General features: G+C 35.9%; 2 protein-coding genes across 5 annotated transcripts in view; one reads left to right on the top strand and one right to left on the bottom strand.

Moving 5' to 3' along the window:
- Window positions 1–10,837, top strand: part of LOC149020870 (mitochondrial import receptor subunit TOM9-2-like) — a 26,823-nt gene extending 15,986 nt beyond the window's left edge. For 3 of the 4 annotated variants that reach the window (XM_089149095.1, XM_089149092.1, XM_089149094.1), the window contains 5 exons: window positions 7,688–7,788; window positions 7,889–8,000; window positions 8,666–9,018; window positions 9,928–10,345; window positions 10,444–10,837. In XM_089149095.1, coding sequence (XP_089005221.1) covers window positions 7,688–7,788; window positions 7,889–8,000; window positions 8,666–8,684 — 232 coding nt within the window. In that variant the 3' untranslated portion in view covers window positions 8,685–9,018; window positions 9,928–10,345; window positions 10,444–10,837. Of the gene's footprint in view, window positions 1–7,687; window positions 7,789–7,888; window positions 9,019–9,927; window positions 10,346–10,443 lie in introns of all 4 variants that reach the window. The other variant, XM_089149093.1, reaches the window with a different exon arrangement.
- LOC149020872 (uncharacterized) lies at window positions 10,837–17,615 on the bottom strand. The gene is made up of 4 exons (XM_089149091.1): window positions 16,492–17,615; window positions 15,771–15,904; window positions 12,650–13,536; window positions 10,837–11,823 (listed from the first exon to the last, which is right to left on the bottom strand). Exons 1-3 carry the CDS (start codon window positions 17,142–17,144, stop codon window positions 12,668–12,670), a joined length of 1,656 nt encoding a protein of 551 aa, XP_089005217.1. The 5' UTR covers window positions 17,145–17,615; the 3' UTR covers window positions 10,837–11,823; window positions 12,650–12,667.
- Window positions 17,616–22,063: the final 4,448 nt, after the last annotated feature.

Genomic DNA, 22,063 nt, shown 5'->3' on the forward strand with positions numbered 1-22,063 from the left:
AATACAAACAGAGTAATTGTAGAATCCAATAAACAAGTCAATTCTGCGCTTCCACTCAGCATAATTGGGTCCGGTCAAGATGCAATTTTTCATGATATCAAACATATACAGAGAGCTAGAAGAACCGGCCATCTGTTATATGACATGTAACATAATGAGGAGACCGTGACCCACTTGCACAAAACTATGACATTAACATTTGACACATGTGGCAATCCCAAGTCCTTAGATGTCTCAAACTTTTCCCATATCCGATGGGCGTAAGGAAAAATTCGATAATCTAAGAACCACATCAATTTTTTTTTTTAACATTCCTTTAGCCGATGGGCGTAAGTGAAAAACAAAAGAAAATTATCATTCATACATGTCTTATCTGATGGGCGTCGACATACAAGAATGATAAATTTATCAATAATCCTAGCTTATCCATATGATTAACCAATGGGTGTCATCATGTCTAAGCATTGAACAATTGATAAAACATACAAAACTCATATATTTAAATGCTTAAATCCATGCTCCCACTTAAAGACATCAATGCAACAATTTATAAATCAAATATAAATTCTATTTATGCAAAAGAATTAATATAAGCCAAAAATCAGGAATATTATGGCTTGAAGCCAATATCAATTTGGCTTGAGCCAATTAACATTGATGGCTTGGCTTGACTCAAGCCAATAAGGTGGCTAGTCAATAATGAGTCAACTTAGATGCTTTACGTAAGTGAAGAAACCTTTCATTTATCAAGAAATGAATAAACTTTTCATTAAACAATTATTTTCAAATTTCAAGAAAGCATTTATTGCACTAAATGACAAAACATTGAATCAACACAATTTTTTAATCTACTCTTTCAACTTTCCATACGTATGACTCTTGGGATCTCTCTTTTAACCAACAAACAAAACCCAAAGGTCAAAACAATTTAACTTTGGATCAAGACAAGGAATCTTTCAAAGTTATACAAGAACAGTTCATATAAAAATAAAGAACTATTCAGAGCCATCTTGTTTGTGCTATTAGAAAAACTAGCTAAAAGAGATAATCAAGAAGAATTAATCTACAAAATAAGAAATTACTATTTGACAAACTCATGATAGAATTAACGTACCTCTTCGAAGATAAAGTCCAACCTTGTAGAGAAGATATAAAATGAAAAAGAAAATCTAGCACCACCGTAGCAAAAGTGAAGGATGAGACTTGAAGATAAACACCACAATAAGAAACACGTTTGATGCCAAGGATCTCACAAGCAATCAGGGTGCTCACCCCAGCTGGACAGGTATACCATTACTTGGTATTTTGAGCTTCAGAAAATAATTCTGACAGAAACTTTCTTAGATAAACACCTTCTTTGGCAGCTGCATTTAAAGCAATATATTCAGCTTCCATTGTTGATTGAGCAACACATTCTTGTTTTTTCCTTTTCCAAGCAATAGCACACAACATGAATTATAACTGTATGAATGATCATGGTTCTTTATTTTTTATATGAACTGTTCTTGTATAACTTTGAAAGATTCCTTGTTTTGATCCAAAGTTAAATTATTTTGACCTTTGAGTTTTGTTTGTTGGTTAAAAGAGAGATCCCAAGAGTAATACGTATGGAACACCTTGATTGCTTGTGAGGTCTTTGGCATCGATCGTGTTTCTTATTGTGGTGTTAATCTTCAAGTCTCATCCTTTACTTTTGCTACAGTGGTGCTAAATCTTCTTTTTCTTCTTATATCATCTCTACAAGGTTGGAATTTATCTTCGAAGATGTATGTTAATTCAATCATGAGTTTGTCAAATAGTAATTTCTTATTTTGTAGATTAATTTTTCTTGAATCTCTCTTTTAGCTAGTGTTTCTAATAGCACAAGCATGATGGCTCTGCATAGTTCTTTATTTTTATATGAACTGTTCTTGTATAACTTTGAAAGATTCCTTGTCTTGATCCAAAGTTAAATTGTTTTGACCTTTGGGTTTTGTTTGTTGGTTAAAAGAGAGATCCCAAGAGTCATACGTATGGAAAGTTGAAAGAGTAGATTAAAAAATTGTGTTGATTCAATGTTTTGTCGTTTAGTGCAATAAATGTTTTCTTGAAATTTGAAAATAATTGTTTAATGAAAAGTTTATTCATTTCTTGAGAAATGAAAGGTTCTTCACTTACGTAAAGCATCTAAGTTGACTTATTATTGACTAGCCACCTTATTGGCTTTAGTCAAGCCAAGCCATCAATGTTAATTGGCTCAAGCCAAATTGATATTGGCTTCAAGCCATAATATTCCTGATTTTTGGCTTATATTAATTCTTTTGCATAAATAGAATTTATATTTGATTTATAGATTGTTGCATTGATGTCTTTAAGTGGGAGCATGGATTTAAGCATTTAAATACATGAGTTTTGTATGTTTTATCAATTGTCAAATGCTTAGACATGATGACACCCATCGGTTAATCACATGGATAAGCTAGGATTATTGATAAATTTATCATTCTTGTATGTTGACGCCCATCGGATAAGACATGTATGAATGATAATTTTATTTTTCCCTTATCAAATTTTTCCTTACGCCCATCAGATACGGGAAAAGTTTGAGACATCTAAGGACTTGGGATTGCCACATGTGTCCAATGTTAATGTTATAGTTTTGTGCAAGTGGGTCATGGTTTCCTCATGATGTTACATGTTATATAACAGATGGTTGGTTTTTCTAGCTCTCTGAATATGTCTGATATCATGAAAAATTGCATCTTGACTGGACCCAATTATGCTGAGTGGAAGCGTGAAATTGACTTGTTTATTGGATTCTACAATTACTCTGTTTGTATTAAAGATGATTGTTCTGTTATGCTTGGTGTAAGAAATCTAGCCAACACATTGAGGTTTTGTGGGAGAAATTTATTAGAACTAAATTATCTGAAGATGGAGATGCTAGAGAACATGTGAATAATATGATTGCAGTAGTTGATGAATTAGCTTTGCAGGGAAGACCAGTTGATGACAAAACTAAGATTTCTACAATCCTATCTTCTTTGTCTGATTCTTATGAAACTAGGAGACAAATCTATTTTGTGTCTGGGTTAAGTTGGGCTGTAGATGATCTTTTATCCAATGTTACTAGTCATGAAGATGCTAAATTGAGGAAGAAAGATTTTGCAATTCATGTTGTTGAAGTAAAGGTTGATAAGCTCAATAATTCAAAGAAATACCAAAAGAAGAAGAGGCATGATTGGCTAAGAGAATAAGTGATGAGAGAAGCTATATTTATATGGGAAATGATGATAAATCATCAATTGAAGGAGTTGGAGTTTTTGAGCTAAAGTTGAATGATGGAACATTCTTTAATTTAGTTGATTGTTTGTATAAGGAAAAACTTATTATCTGTCTCTATGTTGGAGAAACTTGGTTATGAATTTTATTTTGGAAAGGTTTTTAATGTATATAGATGATAAGGTCGTGTTAAATGGATTTAGAAACAACAATATGTATAAAGTGCAATTATGTGGTAATGTTGTTTGCAATGTTGATGTTTATGCTAAATCTAATACCACATATCTTTGGCATTTGAGGCTAGGACACATCAGTGGGGATAGAATTGACTGGAGTGTCTCTAGAAAAGTTCTCAACTTGTGAAAGTTGTATTTCTGAAGAAAAAAAAATTATTAAGAAATCTTACAAGTAAGGTGAAAGGTGTTCCCATATTTTAGAAAAAGTTCATGCTGATGTATGTGGACCTATGAACATCATTGCAAGAGGAGGATTTCTTTATTTTTATAACTTGTACTGATGATTTTTCCAGATTTGGTTTTGTATATCTTATGAAACATAAATCTGAGGCTTTAGACTTTTTCAAAATATTTCGACTTGAAGTTGAAAAGTCGACAGGAGAAATGATTAAGTCAATTCATTCAGATAGAGATGGAGAATATCTATCTGATGAATTTGAGACGTATTGTGAAGAAAGTGGCATTAGACATTTTAGAACTCCTCCTCATACCCCAGAAGCTAATGGCATTGCAGAAAGGCGTAATAGGACTTTGCTTGTTATGGTTAGATCTATGATGGCTAGAGCTAATTTGCCTACTTCTTTTTAGGAGAAGCTTTGTATACTGCTATGTATATACTAAATAGAGTTCCCACCAAAGCTATAGATTCTACACTATATAAGTCCTTTTACGGAAAAGAAGCCAGTATTGCTCACATTCGAGTGTGGGGGTGCATTGGTCATGTTCTCATTCCTGATCCGCAAAGGAACAAGTTGCTATCCGAAACTAGAAGGTGTGTCATGGTTGGGTATCCTCATCTTTCCAAAGGTTATAAGTTATATGATCCTGAAAATCAAGTTATAATTGAAAGTAGGAATGTTACCTTTTTAGAAGATCGTTTGATAGTGAGAGCAATTTTGATTCTGACAAGAGAGTTTTGGAAGAGTTGGAAGAAGGTGTTGAAGATCACCAAAACAGTTTGGGTGATGAGTCCATAGATCCTATTATTTCATCAAGTCCAAAGAATCGTAAGGAACCTTCTCCTCCAATTAGAAGAAGCGAAAGGATTTCTAGAGCTCCATATGTGTCAGATTATTATGTTTATTCAGGTGAAACTTTTGAAAGAATTAGTGTAAATGAAGTTGTTGAAGATCCAGTGACCTATTCTCAAGCTATGTTAGATATTGATTGTCATCATTGGATTACTTCTATGCAAGATGAAATTGATTCTATGAATAAGAATGGTGTGTGGAAGTTAGTTAATAATCCAATGAATACCAAAATTGTGGGTTGCAAATGGATATTCAAAAGAAAGAAGGATATGAATGGTAACATTGAAAAGTTTAAAGCTAGACTTGTTGCTAAAGGCTACACTCAAGAGTATGGGATTGATTACACTGAAACTTTTTCTCCTGTTGTGCGAATTCAATCTATCCGTGCATTTTGGCGTTGGTTGCATATTTTGACTTTGAACTTTATCAAATGGATGTGAAAACAACATTGTTGAATGGGAATATTGATGAAGACATTTTCTTGAAACAACTTGAAGGTTTTGTTTCAAAAGGAAATTAAGGAAAAGTATGCAAGTTAGAGAAATCTATTTATGGTTTAAAACAAGCTTCAAGGCAATGGAATTTAAGGTTTCATATTGCAGCTTCTAGTTTTGGTTTTATCCAAGACACTACTGAAGCTTGCATTTATGTGATGAAAGATTTGAGTGAAGCCTCATATATTTTATGTATCAAAATTGAGTGAGAGCGTCAAAATAGAACTTTGAGTTTATCTCAAGAAAAGTATATTGATACCTTACTAAGTAGCTTTCATCTGACTAACTGCTTGGATGGAAAAATTCCTTATAACTATCTTAGACCTCTTTTTAAGGAAGATAGTCCTAAGTCTAAGAATGTCAAATTGAATGATTCATTATTTCCTTATGCATCTGTTGTGGGAAGCTTGATGTATGCAATGATTTGGACTCATCCAAACATAGTATTTGCAATTGGCATGATCAGTCGTTTCCAAAGTAATCCTAGGATAATGCATTGGGTTGGTGTGCAATGGATAATGAGGTATCTTAAGCGAACAAAAAGCTTTAGATTGGCTTATCATTCTGATAAGCTTGACCTCATTGGATATTCAAATTCTGATTATCAAGGGTGTGTTGATAGCAGGAAATTAACCTTTGGCTATGTGTTCACTTTGGGTGGTGGTGTTATTGCTTGGAAAAATAAGAAACAAGAATGTGTTGCTCAGTCAACAATGGAAGCTGAATATATTGCTTTAAATGCAACTGCCAAAGAAAGTGTTTATTTTAAAAAGTTTCTGTCATAATTATTGATAGTGGATTGTGTAAAGAGACCTATTCCACTTTTGTGTGACAACAATTCCGCAATTGCAATCACAAAAGATCCAAAGTGTCATTCTCGGGCCAAGCATATAAAAGGTCGATATCACTATATTCGTGATGTGATTACAAAGCAGAAGGTTGCTGTTGAGAGAGTGCCATCTTAGTCAAACTTGGCTGATCCCTTCTCAAAATGTTTGCCTTTTGGTGTATTTGAAAAACATGTAATGGATTTGGGATTATGTTAGGCCAAGTGGGAGACTGTAGGAATTATGTGGCCCAACACATATTATTATTTTACTTGCACATTCACATTGGACACTTGTAAGGTTATTTTGATTATATGTGGCATTTATTGTTTATGATGATTTATGTGATTATTTGGTCCATTGGATTGTTTGGACTGATTTTATGGATGATCATCTGGTTTAACCACATTGTAGTCCTTGACTTGACCGCACCCATCATAATGTATTATTGTATAAATATACATTGTTGGACTTTGATGGGTTTTGAGGGGTGCAAGTTAAAATTGCTCAGACTATGGGAGATATGAGGACTAGTCTCTCTATGGTTAGTACACTTTGAATCTGTGGAGTCCATCCATGTGAAGATTATGTGTACGTTGAGTGTTGATCTTAGTGACTAGTGCTCCATTGCCAGTGACTTGACAATTACGAAAGTGTACGCGTACCTACAGACTGCTTTTTGAAAGAATTTATTAATAAAATGGTTTTGCAAATTTGTGTTTATTTATTAGTAAAAACTTATCTATTTTCTTCTCTATTTTTTGCAAAACCAATTTGTTTTGTTTTATTAATGGCAGTTCTATAATTTTGTTCCCTAATTCTTTTGGGGGCTTTCTAGTAATTGTCAAGGCAAGCCTTAGGGCATTCTGGATATGAGCATTAGTGGGTTAGCATCTCACTTAGGGTGGACTTTATGGCTGGTCATCTCCACCCTAGAGATATATATATTTCAAGGTCACACATGCAAAGGGATAAGAATTATTTTCAGAAGCTCAAAATACCAAGTGATGGTATACCTGTCCAGCTGGGGTGAGCACCCTGATTGCTTGTGAGGTCCTTGTCATCGATCGTGTTTCTTATTGTGGTGTTAATCTTCAAGTCTCATCCTTCACTTTTGCTACAGTGGTGCTAAATCTTCTTTTTCTTCTTATATCATCTCTACAAGGTTGGAATTTATTTTCGAAGAGGTATGTTAATTCTATCATGAGTTTGTCAAATAGTAATTTCTTATTTTGTAGATTAATTCTTCTTGATTCTCTCTTTTAGCTAGTTTTTCAAACCCAAAGGAATCATGCTTGTGCCCCATTTTGGAGTCTTGTCTGTATGAGTGAATTTGACTTGTCTATTGATCATTCATGGGTTTCAATTGCTATTTCATTTTCGGATTTAAAACCTTAGACCCAAATTGGATCTGCATCAGTGCATCTAGAGCTGATCCTGAGTTGTTTCACCGTAGTTTGATGAGTTTTGGCCGAGTGTGGATTGAACCATTTCAGGGGAGAATTGGTATTGTAGGGGTGGATCACCAGTGCGGCCTACTTACCAGATCAGTCCTGATTCTTATAACCATTCATCTCATAGTTTTGTAGTCATTTTCCGAAATGAAGAGCACTGAAGTTTTTATTCTTGTCTTAAACCTGCGTTGCCATACAGTCCTGTCCTTGCAAAAATTGTAGTCCGCTGGTTATGATGACCTATTTCAGTTTTACAGTTACAGATACGGCATCTGGTTCTAAATGAACTATAAATATTTTGAATAATCCAATCTATTTGCTTAATCATACTTCTTTTACAGTTTATTTCCAAAAGCTAAACCAAATGTTTCTACTCATTTGTAGTGGCCGCAGCAAAAACTTTGGAGAGTATGCTTCTTGGGAGGTTTTTAGTTGGAAAAGGAATGGGTCCGGGTCTAGCTATTGCATCTCTCTATGTAGCAGAGGTATGACAATTGGCTTTATTGTTTCCTTAGTGTTAGTGGAGAACTTCTCTATTTGCTGCTATATATACCTGCTCTGATTTTTCCTCATTTAAATAAGTAGGTTTCACCTTCTTCTGTGAGGGGTACATATGGAAGCTTCATCCAGATTGCAACATGTTTTGGGCTCTTGGGTGCCCTTTCAGTGGAATTCCTTCCAAAGAAATTGTTCGTTGGTAGGAGCTTGTACTTAATCAAAGATTTGGAATTTATGCTCTTATTGTGTGCTTGCTTCCTTTCTGCTTGAAAGTACAGATTGTATTTGATTCATATTGATAAAAACGAGGAATTTTTTGTGGGAATTGTGCTATGTGGTTTGTAAATATTTTTATACTTAAACACAAGGTGCGCCTTCCTGTGGCCGAATCCACATATGCTTTGCCTCTCATGTAGGAGGTGCGCCCCAACCTCAACCTCTCGCTACCTTTCCCTAGCATTCTCCTGGACGTCCTCGTTTTTTATTGGCCTAAAGGCTAAAGCTTCCTAATACCATTGATGGGGCAGGGTCTACCCCTCTAGTGGTTTGCTCTCAACTGTGGATAAATACAGGGTTGCTCCTTGCCCATCAGATTTCCTGGACACCAAAGATTGCAAGTAGCAAATCTCATCAAGTAAGTGGTAGATTCGTCCTTGGAAACATACAGTTAGAAATAGATTCATCTTCTTCAAGTTATCTAGGCTAGGAGACAAGCTTCATGTGCTTGAGGTAGGATGAGGCACATTTACTGGAAACCAATCATTCTCTGGCGAAGACACTGGCTCCAACAACTACACCATTCCTAGTCTTCATGTTTTATGGTTTATTCTAATTCATCTGCTATACATTGTTTTCTAAGTGCAGGCTGGACAACCAGAACTAATAGCACTTGAGAAGGCAATGAAGGAGGCTAGGGTTCTAGCTGGAACTGCAAGAGAGGTGACCCTGCTCTAAATTTGTATTATATTGTGTTAGTGTATTCTTTCTTTGTTTTTTTCATTTGAAAGTTTTGTGGTATATCTTTGATCGAAATGAAGTGAATTAACTTTTCTTTGTATTCTTGAGTGAATTTGGAAGGGATGTGGATCTAATTGAGGTAGATGCAGTGCTTGTGGAGCCAGTATTTAAGAAACTATATTCCCACATCTTTGACATGGATCATGGTGGATACTCTGATGGCAGGCGAGTCTATAATATTTCTTGTTAATTTTGATAAGGTAATGACTAAAATATTCTCTATCTTCTACCATGCTTCCCCCCTTCTCCCAAAATTTGCTCTCATGTACAATTGCAATCAGTAGCAAATGAATAAAGAGAGGAAGAAGATTTTTTTTTTTTTTTTTTTTGGGGGGGGGGGGGTCGTGGGGGGGGGGGAGAAGCAAACAACATCACGAAAGTAGAAAAGGAAACAAGACTGCCAAAGAAGGACAATAATAGAAATACATATTAGACAATTAGTAGTACCCACACTTCATGTGTTTAAAAAAAATAAATAGAGTTGCATGGCTGCGAGACAGTCTTCAGCATAGAGAACAACTAGGAAACTGAGGAACTAATTGGAAGATAGATAATAGAAATAAAACAGTAAGGGGGATTGAACTGCATACTCAAGATAATAATACCCCTGCTGTAGTACAAGCCTAACTTTACATTCCTCCCTCTACATAGAACATATAAATCAACCCTCCTTTGCTTGGAGCATCCATTAGAAAGTAGTACTAAACATAGGCTTTGATCAGAGGGAACAATAAATAGCAATCAACTGCTTCATAACTATGCTCCTGACAAAGTGACAGTCAACTTCTGTGTTTGGTCCTCTTATGGAAGACTAGGGGTTGCTAGCAATGTACATAGCAGCTTGATTATCACAGAACAGCTTCACAGAAACCAGGGAACCTAACTCTTGAAGCAGTGACTTCTGCTGCATGCATTTGGATGCAATATGAGCCGTAGCCCTATACTCAACCTCAGCACTTATCTAGTCATAGATGTTTGCTTCTTGTAGCCCTATATTTAGCCTCAGTACTTATCACAGTAATTTGCTTCTTGCGTCTCTTGCAGGTATGTACAATAGCTTGTAGTGGATCGTACTTATCACAGTAATTTGCTTCTTGCGTCTCTTGCAGGTATGTCCAAGAGCTTGTAGTGGATCTTCTATCACTGTCAGCGCCGGCCCCTTTTGCATTATGAACTACCGGATCAATATGGCGATGAGATCGATAAATGAGTCCTTTCCTGATGCCCCTTTTAGATACCGGAAGATATAACATGCTCCTTCCTTGTGAGCCTCCTTATGCGATGCGATTGTATAAACTGGCCAACAACCCACACCAGCAAAAAACTACATCTGAGGTCTAGTAACAGTTAGATAACTAAGTTTCTCTACTGGTCTCCTCTAGCAGTGCTTGTCATCAAGTCTTCGCTATCACTTGTCTCTAATTTATAGTGTGAATCCGTGGAGAAATGGTATGAAAGCAAGCAGACCAGTCTCAGACAAGAGGTCTAAAACACATTACCCCTCACAATGTTCTTCAAGACACTCGAGTATGTATTTGACTCTATATTTTAGAATCTGTTCATATTTTCATTAGAGCAGTGTGGAAATTCCTCATTCTTTTGTATCTTTGACTTTGAACGACTAGGTGAATGCATGGACATGGATAAAGCTGGAATCATTGACCCATCAATCACTTATTTTGAATGACTGGTTGATACTGCTAGGCAGGCGGTTTACATTAAGATCTTGATGGACTTCATAGCCTCATTTATTTTTCCTTTTTAAATTCATGAATGTTGGGTGTTTAAGGTACATGGAAGGGAGCTGGGATCTTTTACCTGAGGAGGATAACACTTCTTATATCTTTCCATTATAAATTCTTTTTTCTTTTAACCAAACTTTCCATTATATAAATTCAGGAATGGGGTTATTTGGTTTATTTTTCTTTAATGTGTGCGGATAATAGAATATAAGGATCTGGACTATAGACTGAAGCAAGGGAGTGGGAGAAACTATGGAGGGACGGACTTGGGTTTAAAGATGTGTGTGTGTGTGTGTGTTTTTTTTTTTTTTTTTTTGAAAAGACTAGTCCCTCTCCAGTCTCCACAACTACTTCTCCCCTAGACCCACCTATCTCCATGGAGGCCTCTGAGCAGGTTTTCCAAGGCTCATCGGGCTGTCAAACTCAAACAAGCATTGTAAATCAGGGCCCGTGAGACTCAGGCTTCACCACTTCAACTGCTTGTGTAATCGGTATTTGGTTCTTCAACTTTTTTGTGTGTAAAAAGATCAAAGCCCACAACCTGATGATTGCCAAGATTCATCTGTTAGAATCTTGCTCATTATCCAGTAAACCAGTAGAAGTCGAGAACCCATTATATAACTAGTCCGAATAAAGAATAGTTTAGTGCAAATTTTGCACTGATTACCAGGAATAGTTTTTTCTTCAAAGACAGATCTCATTATCCATGCTAGCTTTCTGGATGATCTGACTTACGGAAAGCACCACCTATGATGGATTCCAAGGGTCTTATAAAGTAATAACTCATAACTGTTTCAAGCCGAATAACAATTGGTCATACTTTACCTTTTCCCACTTTTTTTTGTTTGGGGGGCGGGGGAAGCAATTGCCCAGTATTTTAATTCCATGTAAAGGATTGATTCTCTTTACTTTATAAACAGAAATGGTTACTTGTTATCCAGGTCAACCATATAAGTGAACCCAAGAGGAATTTGCACTCAGTTTCTGCACCAATTTCATAGATGATTTGAACCCTTGCAATAAGAGTGAAAAGTAGCTGATTTCAACAGCTCATATATGAATTGATAGTGAACCAAAAGTTGAACAAATTTGTTTCATTGACCACCAGAAAATGTGTGATTGCTTCATGTTGACAGAAAACGTAGGTAGATATGTCTGTAAAACGGTAGAATAGCAAATGTGTTTGTTTTCCAAGCACTTGCAAGTACAGTAATTCATGTCAGCTCAAGGATACAGCAAAAGACGACGTCCTTCAGTAGCAACCTGCATTCGGGTTACAATTAACAATATGTCCATTAGATCAACACAATAACAGATCCTGTTTTGAGGAAATTAAGCCGCATTAAATACAACAAAGGAGGGCATATATTTAAGGCAACGCACAACCATGGAAAGTGGTGGTGGTTAGTCATATCAAGACATGGATTTTCTTCATACAATTCGTGGTGCACATTGTAGGAAGAAACTGCAGAACCTTGCAATTAGACTGGCCAATCTATGCACCTTGTCTGTATCATATATTTTTCCAGTAATCAATCCCTTCTACATTTGCACAAGTGAAGTCAGCATAAGTGTACAATTTAAAAGGGAGAGCGCTCATCACACCTGGGACTATCAATTAGGCAACGGAGCAAGGCATCATACAGGAGGCACAGGGTGGTCATCTCCAAGAGAAGGGAGAAATAGACAAAGCAAGCAGTTTGCCCAGATTTTTTCATTGAAAAACATGCCTTAGTGATGTATTCCTACATTTTTCTCCTCCAGGGGAAGAAAAAAAAACATCAAAGAAATTGTAAACAGCCTGAAATTGATGGAGCCAACAGTAAGGAATTTGTGTAGTTCCATAATAGCTGAGTTCCAAGCACAAAAATAGGTACACACACATTCCTGTTTTTTCCAGGTTTCAACAATCTCATATATTTCATCAACATAGAGATTTCCACTTGCCATAAAATCTTTACGTCGAAAATCTTACGTCAGAAACTGAATGAGAAAATCACAGAGAGTAAAGAACTGACATTCTCAAATAAGGATGACAGTTTAAAGCAACAGAGGGAGTGTAAAAGAGAAGTTCCAAGGACATGCTTACCTCCCTTTTCTACTGCAGTCAAGTAATAGGGAGGCAGTAGAAGATATCATTTTCCTGCTTCACTTGCAAGAAATGCCTTTGATGCTCTACGCGTTGCAGGTGTGATGACAGTTGAAGCAAATCAACAGTTGATCCTCGATCATGAGTGATAGGATCCTTGGAACTCACAAGATCTGATCCTAGAAACATTCCTCGAGTCTGAACTTCAAAGTTGACAGCATCGCTGTCATCAGAAATCAAAACAGGCTCCATGTGATCGACTTCCAGAGAGTTCATCCCACATGATGAAAGCTTACTTGATGCAACACTTGCTGATGCTTGTAAGCTTGATCCTAAAAGCTTTTCACAAAATGGACTTGGGTTTTGATGGGAATGCTTGCCTTGGATGATTAAGGACTGAGCATTGGGATTTCCAGACGAGTGACTCGAGGAATTCCGTGATTGAGTTGACAGAAGAGAGAGAGCACAACCAGAGTCAGAGACTCCAGATATTCCCTGAATGGTTGATGCTGTATCAAAAACAGTGAAGTCTTCACTTCCTAATGTGGTATTTCTGAACAATGACCGTGAGACACAATTTGGGCTGGACAAATCATGTGGGTATCGATTATTCTTCTCAAACAAAATGTTTTGTGGTCCAGTATCAATTTCATTGCCATTAAAAGAGTGGTATTGTTTATCGGAACCATAAAGAGGCAGGAAGGATCTTGGAAGCCCATTCATGATAGGCATCACCGACTTAGGATCACACGTCTCATGCTCTAATTTTAGCTCCTTGCACCAGTTACCAGTTTCATATTTTGCTGAATGTGGAATGCTGTTTGGGAATATATCTGGACAAATGAAGGATGTCCTCGAGGAAAATGGAGTCGCAAGAAACCGATTACCTACAGAAGCACCAAAACATCAGCAAGTTAAAATGACATGTAAACCACAAACCATGAAGGAAAAACATTTAAGGTAAAGCTAAATCCTGTTGATCTTCGCTAAATCTGTTTGTCTGTTGATATCAATTGTTGTAACCCTCATCAAGTCAAGCATTAGCGGTCGTAACATGATTTCAAAGCCAGGAGGTTCGATGTTTGATCCCTGGCAAGTGCAAGCGACATGATGAAAGCAGCATATGGTGTCATGAGCAGAGCTGTATATGTGTGGATTTGCAAGTGTGGAAGGATATTGTAGTCTTATTATACATTGTTGTAGCCCTGAAGAGCCTGAGTTTTTAGGACAAGCAGTGGTACGAGATACATGAGTGGAAAATATGGATCAAGGGGCTATACTCAGGAATGTACAACTCCTATAAGTGACTCTGCTATTAAGATAATAAGACAAATACATGTTTGTTTCCTTGTATGTTACATACTTCTCACTGCAATTGAAACTCTAAGTTCATCAATGGACTTCTCCAGAAACATTTAAAGCTCCATACAAACTGGTCTGGACATTTAAACCCCAATATCCCAACACTGAAATACTCATTAATGCTAGTTGGTCTTGTTGGTAAATACCTGTACCCCTAAACAACCAAAACAAAACTGTCCCCCCCCTCCACCAAAAAAAAAAGAAGAAAAAAGTTAGTTCTGTTTTCTTGGATAGTTAGAAACCTCTCTAAAATTCAAAATTCCTAAAAACTAACCACATCCACCAATAAAGTTAATTTTGAATGCTTTAAGGAGCTTAAGTAGAGTCAATTATGCTCTTTAAGTGAAGATAGAAGCTTCGAATGGGAAGATCTTGAAGAAGCCAATAGTAAAACACAGCATAATATATCCGAAACATAAAGTGAAGTGACAGAAGGAAGGTAATGTGATATGGTGAACACATGGGCATAAAGTGTAGAGCGAGAGTACCATTCTAACCCAAAAAAAGGGGTGGGGGTGGGGGGAGTGAGTGAAGCACTAGAACAAAAAAATCACAATATTTGAGTGCCTCCACAGAATTTGAATACCAGTAGAATATCTTTACAATTATGTTAATCACTATTTTCAATGTACCTATCCCAAGAGACACTTTTCCAAGAGGTGGCCAAAGGACTACATGAAGGCCTACTAATCAATTCACAACACCTACCAGATAACTTTTCCAATCAGGAAAACCCATAACAGAAGTTTTCTGGACTAAGAAAGAAGTAATGCCAGCACAGTCCTATTCATAAAGTTCATGAACAATTAATCTAGGAGGTGTACATTTTATAGTGATTCAACAGGACAAGGAGGAAAAGGAGGGAGGAGAGAGGAGTTAGTGGAGTTGTAAAATTTCCAAAATATACTGACTTGGAATCAAGCCGCACTCCAGCAATTTCCACCATTTGAATCTAGGAAATGCACATAGGGGGGTGTAGGAGAAGTTGAAATTTTTTCAAAATAGATTGGCTTGGAATTCAAGCCACAATCAAGCAATCTTCACCATAACCCATAACTCATCTAACAACATGCCTACAATGCACGGATGATAGTTTGTCAACCGAAGATGAGCTCCTATATAGTAATCACTCTAGTAATCAGCAGTTAGCACAAAATTCTTACAAGGACTAATTATTTCACAAATAATGTAGACAAAGCAAATAGGGAAAGAAAATATGGCAAATTTTGAGAGTGAATCCAATACAAACAGTGGAAAAGCTGAACTTGTCTTGGTAGGAAATATTTCTACCTTAATAGAAGATAAGAGTGAATCCAATACAAACAAAGGAAAAGCTGAACTTGTCTTGGTAGGAAATATTGATACCTTAATAGAAGATCCAAATATTCACAGGAAGTTACTCAACGAAGAAAAATTGAAAACAAAAGTAAACAACGAAAGTTTTGCATACTTCTAGTCTAGACCTGCAAGTAAAATAAGCCTAGCTTCTTCTGGAAGAGAGGAAGCTGGCTGTTCTGTTACCAGGCTTTCAGAATCCTATTCTGTCAACTACTTTGACCTCATCAATACTCCTCGACTTTTCGGAAGAAAGATACCAATTATCCTCAACAAGTAAGCATGAAAGACAACAATGAGAACATATTAATAAAAAAAAGTTTCAAAGCAAGCAAGATATTTGTAAAGCCAAGTTAAAGAGGAAAATTTCTCTGCAATTTGATTGAGTACACAAGAGAAAACAGGAAGAAGGTTTATTCAATACCTTGATCCATTGAAAGAAATTTTCCTGTTCTACCATTGGGATTAAACTGAGGCTTCCTGCGACGCTCATTGTGGCCTGCAAGGCGTTTTCGACAGCTTCGCTTACCATTATCAAACTCAGACAGTAAATGGAACCTGGTAGAGTAAAGGAAAAAAATATACATAATCCACATTATACCGAGAATAATTCAACATGATTAAATGTGACTAACCAAATTAAGGAATAACAAACATACAAATCAGACGTGGATCAAGCAATATTCTCAACATGAGCTACAACATACCCAGAAATCACTATTAAGGACCCCAATAATCTCTACTCGAAACTTAAAATTATGCATCCATGAATGATTTAAAAGGTTTTTCAGTGCTTCTCCCTAGTTGATTCACCAGAACGACATGCCAAACCCTAATAATGAAACAGCACTAAAACAAGAGAAAGAAGGGGGGGGCATCGCCATCTCACTTTGTAGGAAGTAACTTCTAGAAGAAACAAAGCCAAACCTAATGGAATGCAAATCTTGTAGCAAAATATATATTCTGAACCTTGAAAAAGAAATTGTTTACGATCTTCAACTCACACTCCATCCCAGCTAGAGGAATAATGGAGAAAACTGGCATGAAGATGGAACAGAAAGAGGGAAAATATCAAATCTTTTCACGAAAGAATTTTGATTATGCAGATTTGCTTCAAACTAAGTTTGAAGAAAAACAAATCAGACCTGCTACACTGCTGGCAGAACCTCTGCTCGATGCCGTTCACGATAACTTTGGCAGTTTTTGAGTGAGCTTCACAAACTCTATGCCTCTTGTGGTAATCCTTTGAGGAGCTGAGATCCAAGTTACAACCAAGAACTTGGCAATAAGGAGTCTGAGAGTTCAAACTCGAAGCTCGGGCTCTCTTTGGTGGCACAGTTGAGCTGACCGACTTAAGAACAGGCTTTCCTTCAGAGGATCCACCCTTTTGTGCATTTCTGCAATCAACCAACCTCCCAAGCTTCAAATCAATCAGTGAAGAATCTCTACTGTTGGAATCCACAGCAGAGCTAGAGAACCTAGAACTAGACTCCTCGTCAAAAAAGGTCTTTGGGGAAGCCACACTGGCGTTACAAATCTCACCTCCAAGAACTTCTCCTGGGTTGTTGTGGGGTGATTTCTTGGTGATTTCAGAGAAACCCAATTCCATGAGTTCTTCTCCTTGGTTCTCAAGGGCGAGTCCAGTTGGGACAAGCATGGTGGTCTCGAAATTACTGTGGGTTCTCGAGTTCCAACACATCGCAAGTCCCCCACCTCGGTCACGGGCATCAGCATGTGAAATCAACTCATCTGATAACAGAAAACCCTTCCCTTGAGAACCAAGGTTCCAAGACTCCATTTTATATATACATACACAGACAAGACCTCGGGCTTCAAAACTCCATATATTTCTCCTCTCTGCAACTCAAAATCCTAATGAACCCTCCTTTTCTGGAATCCATCGGAAGAGAAAACAAAAACCCACATACATAAAATGTTTTCCCTTTCTCCTTCCAAGGTGTTGTTAATGCTTTCAACCAACCTTATCGGAAAACAATCGAAAAGACTCATTTGAGATAGGCGAACCCATCTCAAATCTAAGAAATATTAAAAGTAAGAAAACAATTAACAGACTAAAAACAGTACAATTCAAATCTTGAGATTAATATTAGAATGACTGACTGATGAGTGAGACGGTGAAAGAGCCTATAAGAGGTTATTATAGCCTTATGGGGTTCACGGAAGTTACAGTGAAATGTGGTGATAATGTGGGTGGGGCGACTGAGCGGAACAGAGAAAGTGAACGTTGGCTTTTCAACATGATTTCCACAATCTCACCGAGAAAAAGCTTGTCGAGGTCATTTTGTAGCTTTTCAGGATTCAGATAGGGGACCAGGTCTTAGATGGAAAGGTCCATCTCCATATTCAATATTTATGAACAGTCCACCTATATGCCCCTAATTATTATGCTAAATTTGTGTTCTAAAAGGAAATAGATCCTGTATTACCAAAAAAACAGAAAGAAAAAAAAAAATGGACGATAGTGTCTCTTCTTTGCATGTCAAAATTTCAGTTCTGCACCAGTTATCTTTCAAATGGAAATTCAGATTTATGAGAGTTTGGAAGAAAAAAAATTAGAATACTTTTCGTATAATCATTACCATGAAATGAATTCAGCTGACCCATATTTAAACTGAAGAAGAATAAAAAATAAAAACAACTGACACATCTTCTTCCATTCACTTTCAGACAGTATAATCCTTTTCAAGCCAATTCCATTTCATCCCTGCTGTTAACATGGAGAGAGAAAGAGATCATACTGATTATGGAAAAACATCACCTTTTTCTCTGGTTATTTTATTAATTTCATAAAATTTATTGGTTGGGTTTGGAGGATTATAGATTCACAGCTCAAATCCACACAACCTATATTTATTGTTAATTGAAACAAAATTCAATGTATGTGAAAGCTTTTAGTCTCACTTTTCATTTTTCCTTTTATAGGCTCTGTTTTATCATGAGGTGAATAAGTGTGTATAGACATTTCACTCATAGAGATTTTTCAATTCATTAGGCTTAAGCAATAATTATGAATGATCTTGTGTCTAGATTTTTCTTTTTTTTTTTCGCAATGCTCTTACAGTATTTGAAGAGGTTCTTCGAGCAGATTTTGCTAGATATCCTTTCTGATATTTTATAGTTTTTATTCTCTAAATCAAGTGAAAGCTAATCTTTAGTGAATAAAAAAAGATCTTGTCCGATTGTGTATTGTTCACATTGACAATGAAACTAATAATAGTACATATATAAATATCAATTGAGATACAAATCTACTTTATAAGGGATAAAATCCTACTTTCATTTAAGGGTTTTTTTTATCTGAACTACATGTAGAGAGAATATATGTGATTTTGAGTTTTGAAAGAAGACAGAGAAAATGAAAGATGATCATGAAAGTCTGTTCATTCAAGAAGACATATTTAAAATTACAAGTTGACTGTCAGGTACTTGTGTTACATATGTCAGCTTTTGAAGTGCCCAACTATAGAGTTTCAAGAAATTAAAAACAAAGTTGGAGATATGGTTTTGAAGTTTATGCTGGAATAATTTGTTTTTTCTCCCTCTTTCTCATTTATATATTATACATATATATTACTAAATGGCTCAATGGTTTTAATATAAAATAACAACTTATATCATATTTGGAGGAAGTAATTTGACCCAACATTGCATGGCTGGTAAAGTCATACAAATTATTTATTTAGTAACACTTTGGATTTAGATAATGAGCACACCAACTCCACAAATATTTCCCACTAGGTTCTGCAAATGCAATGGTGGCCCTTCTGCTTAGTGTCCCACTTGCTTTTGGTTTGCTTTTTTAAAAATGTTATTTATATGAATATATATAAATTGTTTATATCACTTCTGCCATCATGAAACTATTAATTTTTAAGATAAGGTATCTTTCCTAACTAAGAACAAAAAAAATTGCCACTCACTATGAAGGTTTCTTGTTTTTTGTGATATTATTTAATAAATAGATTTATTTCAACACTATATCTAGCTAGAAAGTATCCCTACAGACGAGAAATTGTATAAGTACATATTTTTAATGAGTATACCTAAAAGAGATTTGAGCTCATAACCTTTTTCATTATAAGGTGAAAGTCTATATCACTTGAGCTATCTTGGGTTTAATAAGACACTCTTTTCGACGTTATTATCCAAATATAGTTTAAGTTATGTCTTAAAACATTATTATACAAAATGGTCCTTTCACAAGTCAACTTGAATTCATACTTTAAAATAATAGGTGAGGGCACCTTAAATTTTTCGATCCCTAGCCATTGGATAATGGTCATTCTCCAATATCAATATATTACTATCCTTAGTAACCAGGAAAAAAAAGTTTATTTTTATCATATACCACAAAAAAAAATCATATTATATTTATAATAAAGGGATTAAAGCAAATTAAATAATGAATTGATGAAATGTGACAAAGTAGTTCCACACATTAAATGACAAAAGAGTATTTCTAAATTGGAAAAAAATGATGTTATATGACTGGCAATGGAAAATTAAAGTTAATGAGAATAAAAAGCAACAAAGTGACTCTACCCAAAAGATGGAAATTAAGAAAAGAAAAAGGGTTTTTCATTTGTAGAAACCCACTCCATTAAGGTTGGAAATTGTTTGGGTGTTGCACCATAAATGTGCAATACCGTGGTGTGTATGGTTGAGATTGAAACTAGGAACAAGATTTCGATATCAACCATTCGTTTCAACACTTGTACGAAAAGTTATTTTCAACATTGAACAGGGTCAAGATCGAAATCTCAACCATCGTTTCAATCTAAACCGTATGTTGCGCGATGCTACGCATTAGTTAAAAAACCCAAGAAAGACCCATTAAGTTTAACATCTTCATGGCACACATTGCTTCCGAATCAAGAATTTCCACACCCTTTTCTTTTGGAAAGGACTGAAAGTACACAAGAAGGATGGGAGTTCTCTTTTCTTTGAATGATTTTTCCACACCCATTTCTCTCTAACGACCAAGAATAATAATAACAACAACAAAGAAAGAAAGAAAAAGAAGAAAGCGCAAAAGGTCATCTCTCATTTTCATCAAATCAGAGGTATATATTTCCAACCAGCACATTGCCTTCTTTGTATTCATTATAAGTTGATGGGAAAGCTTAAACAATGGTTGGCTGGGGTAAGGGAAACTGTCTCTCATCACAAGTAAAGCCGAGACATAGAGAAAGAGAGAAAGAGAAGAAAGTTAGAGCTCCTTGGACCACTTAACTTTGTTTTTATGTTTCATATTCAAAGGAGAATCTGAAGAAGAAAACGAAGTAGTAGATCAGGAAACTAAATTCCAAGATACAGTACACCTTTTAAATGTGCAAATTCACCCCTTAAATTTGGTGGTCCCACAACAAAGTGTCGAAGAATTTAAAACAATGCCCTTAAAAATTACACATATTTGTTACCGCGGAGGTATCAAAACTTTTTTAGGTATGGTTTCTACATCAGACGATGTTGAACTCTATGAAAGCTTCTACTAAAAAAGAAGTAACTCTATAAAAACACGCAAGATGGAAAAATAGGTTTGTATAGCTTTCAAATGTTTTTCTCTACTTGTTTCTATGTGGTACGGTAGATAAGTAAGACACTCTTTCCTTGGAATTGGAAAAACATATTGTGGTGAGAGTTTGGTTCTATTTTTTATTTTAGTTGAATGAATGATGATTGATTGACGTGCGAAAATTTATCATGATCTGATGTAGATGTATGACATATGTCCGAACATCACATCAAATGGTTTAAATTCATTTATAAGTCAAATCAAAGAGTTGTGATTAAATTTTAAAAATTTGATGTGACTTGTAAATGGATCTCAACCTTTTGATATAATATTGAGACACATGTCACACATTTACAAGAAAATTGATGGTCTATTGCAGTGGGTCTTTCCATTGGATAGAAGAGTTAAGGCCCACTTTTATTGGGCTTTACTAAAGGCTGAATGGGCTGGGATTGCTCAGGCCTCCCCGAGTCAGAAATTCTTGTCCTTGACCGACGGAATGACCCAAAGGGCCCAGATATCTCGAGGACCAATTCAGGGTTCTCCGAATGGGCTTGGGCTTCTGGGTTTTATCTTTATTGGGCTTCTAAATTGATTTATTTAATTTCATCAAAATGGTTTTTGGGTAGGGTGGATACATCTTACCATTCAAAATCGATTTTCCCCCTTGGGTAGGGGTGGTTATACATCCTAGGCTCACGTTGATCATTCTCCTAGTCATCAATATTATTCAAGTTCATTCATAATGCTCATCAAATTTAAAAAATTCCCCCCGTTGTATTTCTTGCGCGCCGGGCTGCCCGATAAAACAAAAAAAGATCACTTTTCTTTAATCAATCTCATGTCGTTTTTAAATGTTCTCAAGACACCGATGATCCAGGGGACCCTAATCCCCCCAACCATGATATGTCATTCTCCTTCAATATATGTTCAAAAAAAAAAATTTATTTTATCATAAATATTTTCATATGCACTAAGGGTAAGTATTTTCAATTAAAAAATTTTTTTTCGGCCGGCTAAGGTTAACAAGAATAAAAAGCAAATCAAAGTGACTCCATCCAAAAGATGGAAATTAAGAAAAGAAAAAAGGGCTTACCAGTTGTAAAAACCCACTCTATTAAGGTAGCAATAGCATCTTCATATGAATCACATCACACATTGCTTTGTAGCTCTTCATGGGA

This window comes from Hakea prostrata, chromosome 3 (assembly GCF_041222555.1).
Source record: "Hakea prostrata isolate BN-2017 chromosome 3, UWA_Hpros_2, whole genome shotgun sequence".
Lineage (NCBI taxonomy): Eukaryota > Viridiplantae > Streptophyta > Magnoliopsida > Proteales > Proteaceae > Hakea > Hakea prostrata.

What these genes read in the sequence shown, in the direction of transcription:
- LOC149020872 (XM_089149091.1), bottom strand. Translation starts at nt 17,144, where the DNA reads ATGGAGTCTTGGAACCTTGGTTCTCAAGGGAAGGGTTTTCTGTTATCA. An exon ending in TTCTGCCAGCAGTGTAGCAG is followed by an intron (nt 15,905 to 16,491) that starts GTCTGATTTGTT and finishes TTACTCTACCAG; the next exon opens with GTTCCATTTACTGTCTGAGT. An exon ending in ATTTCTTTCAATGGATCAAG is followed by an intron (nt 13,537 to 15,770) that starts GTATTGAATAAA and finishes GTGCTTCTGTAG; the next exon opens with GTAATCGGTTTCTTGCGACT.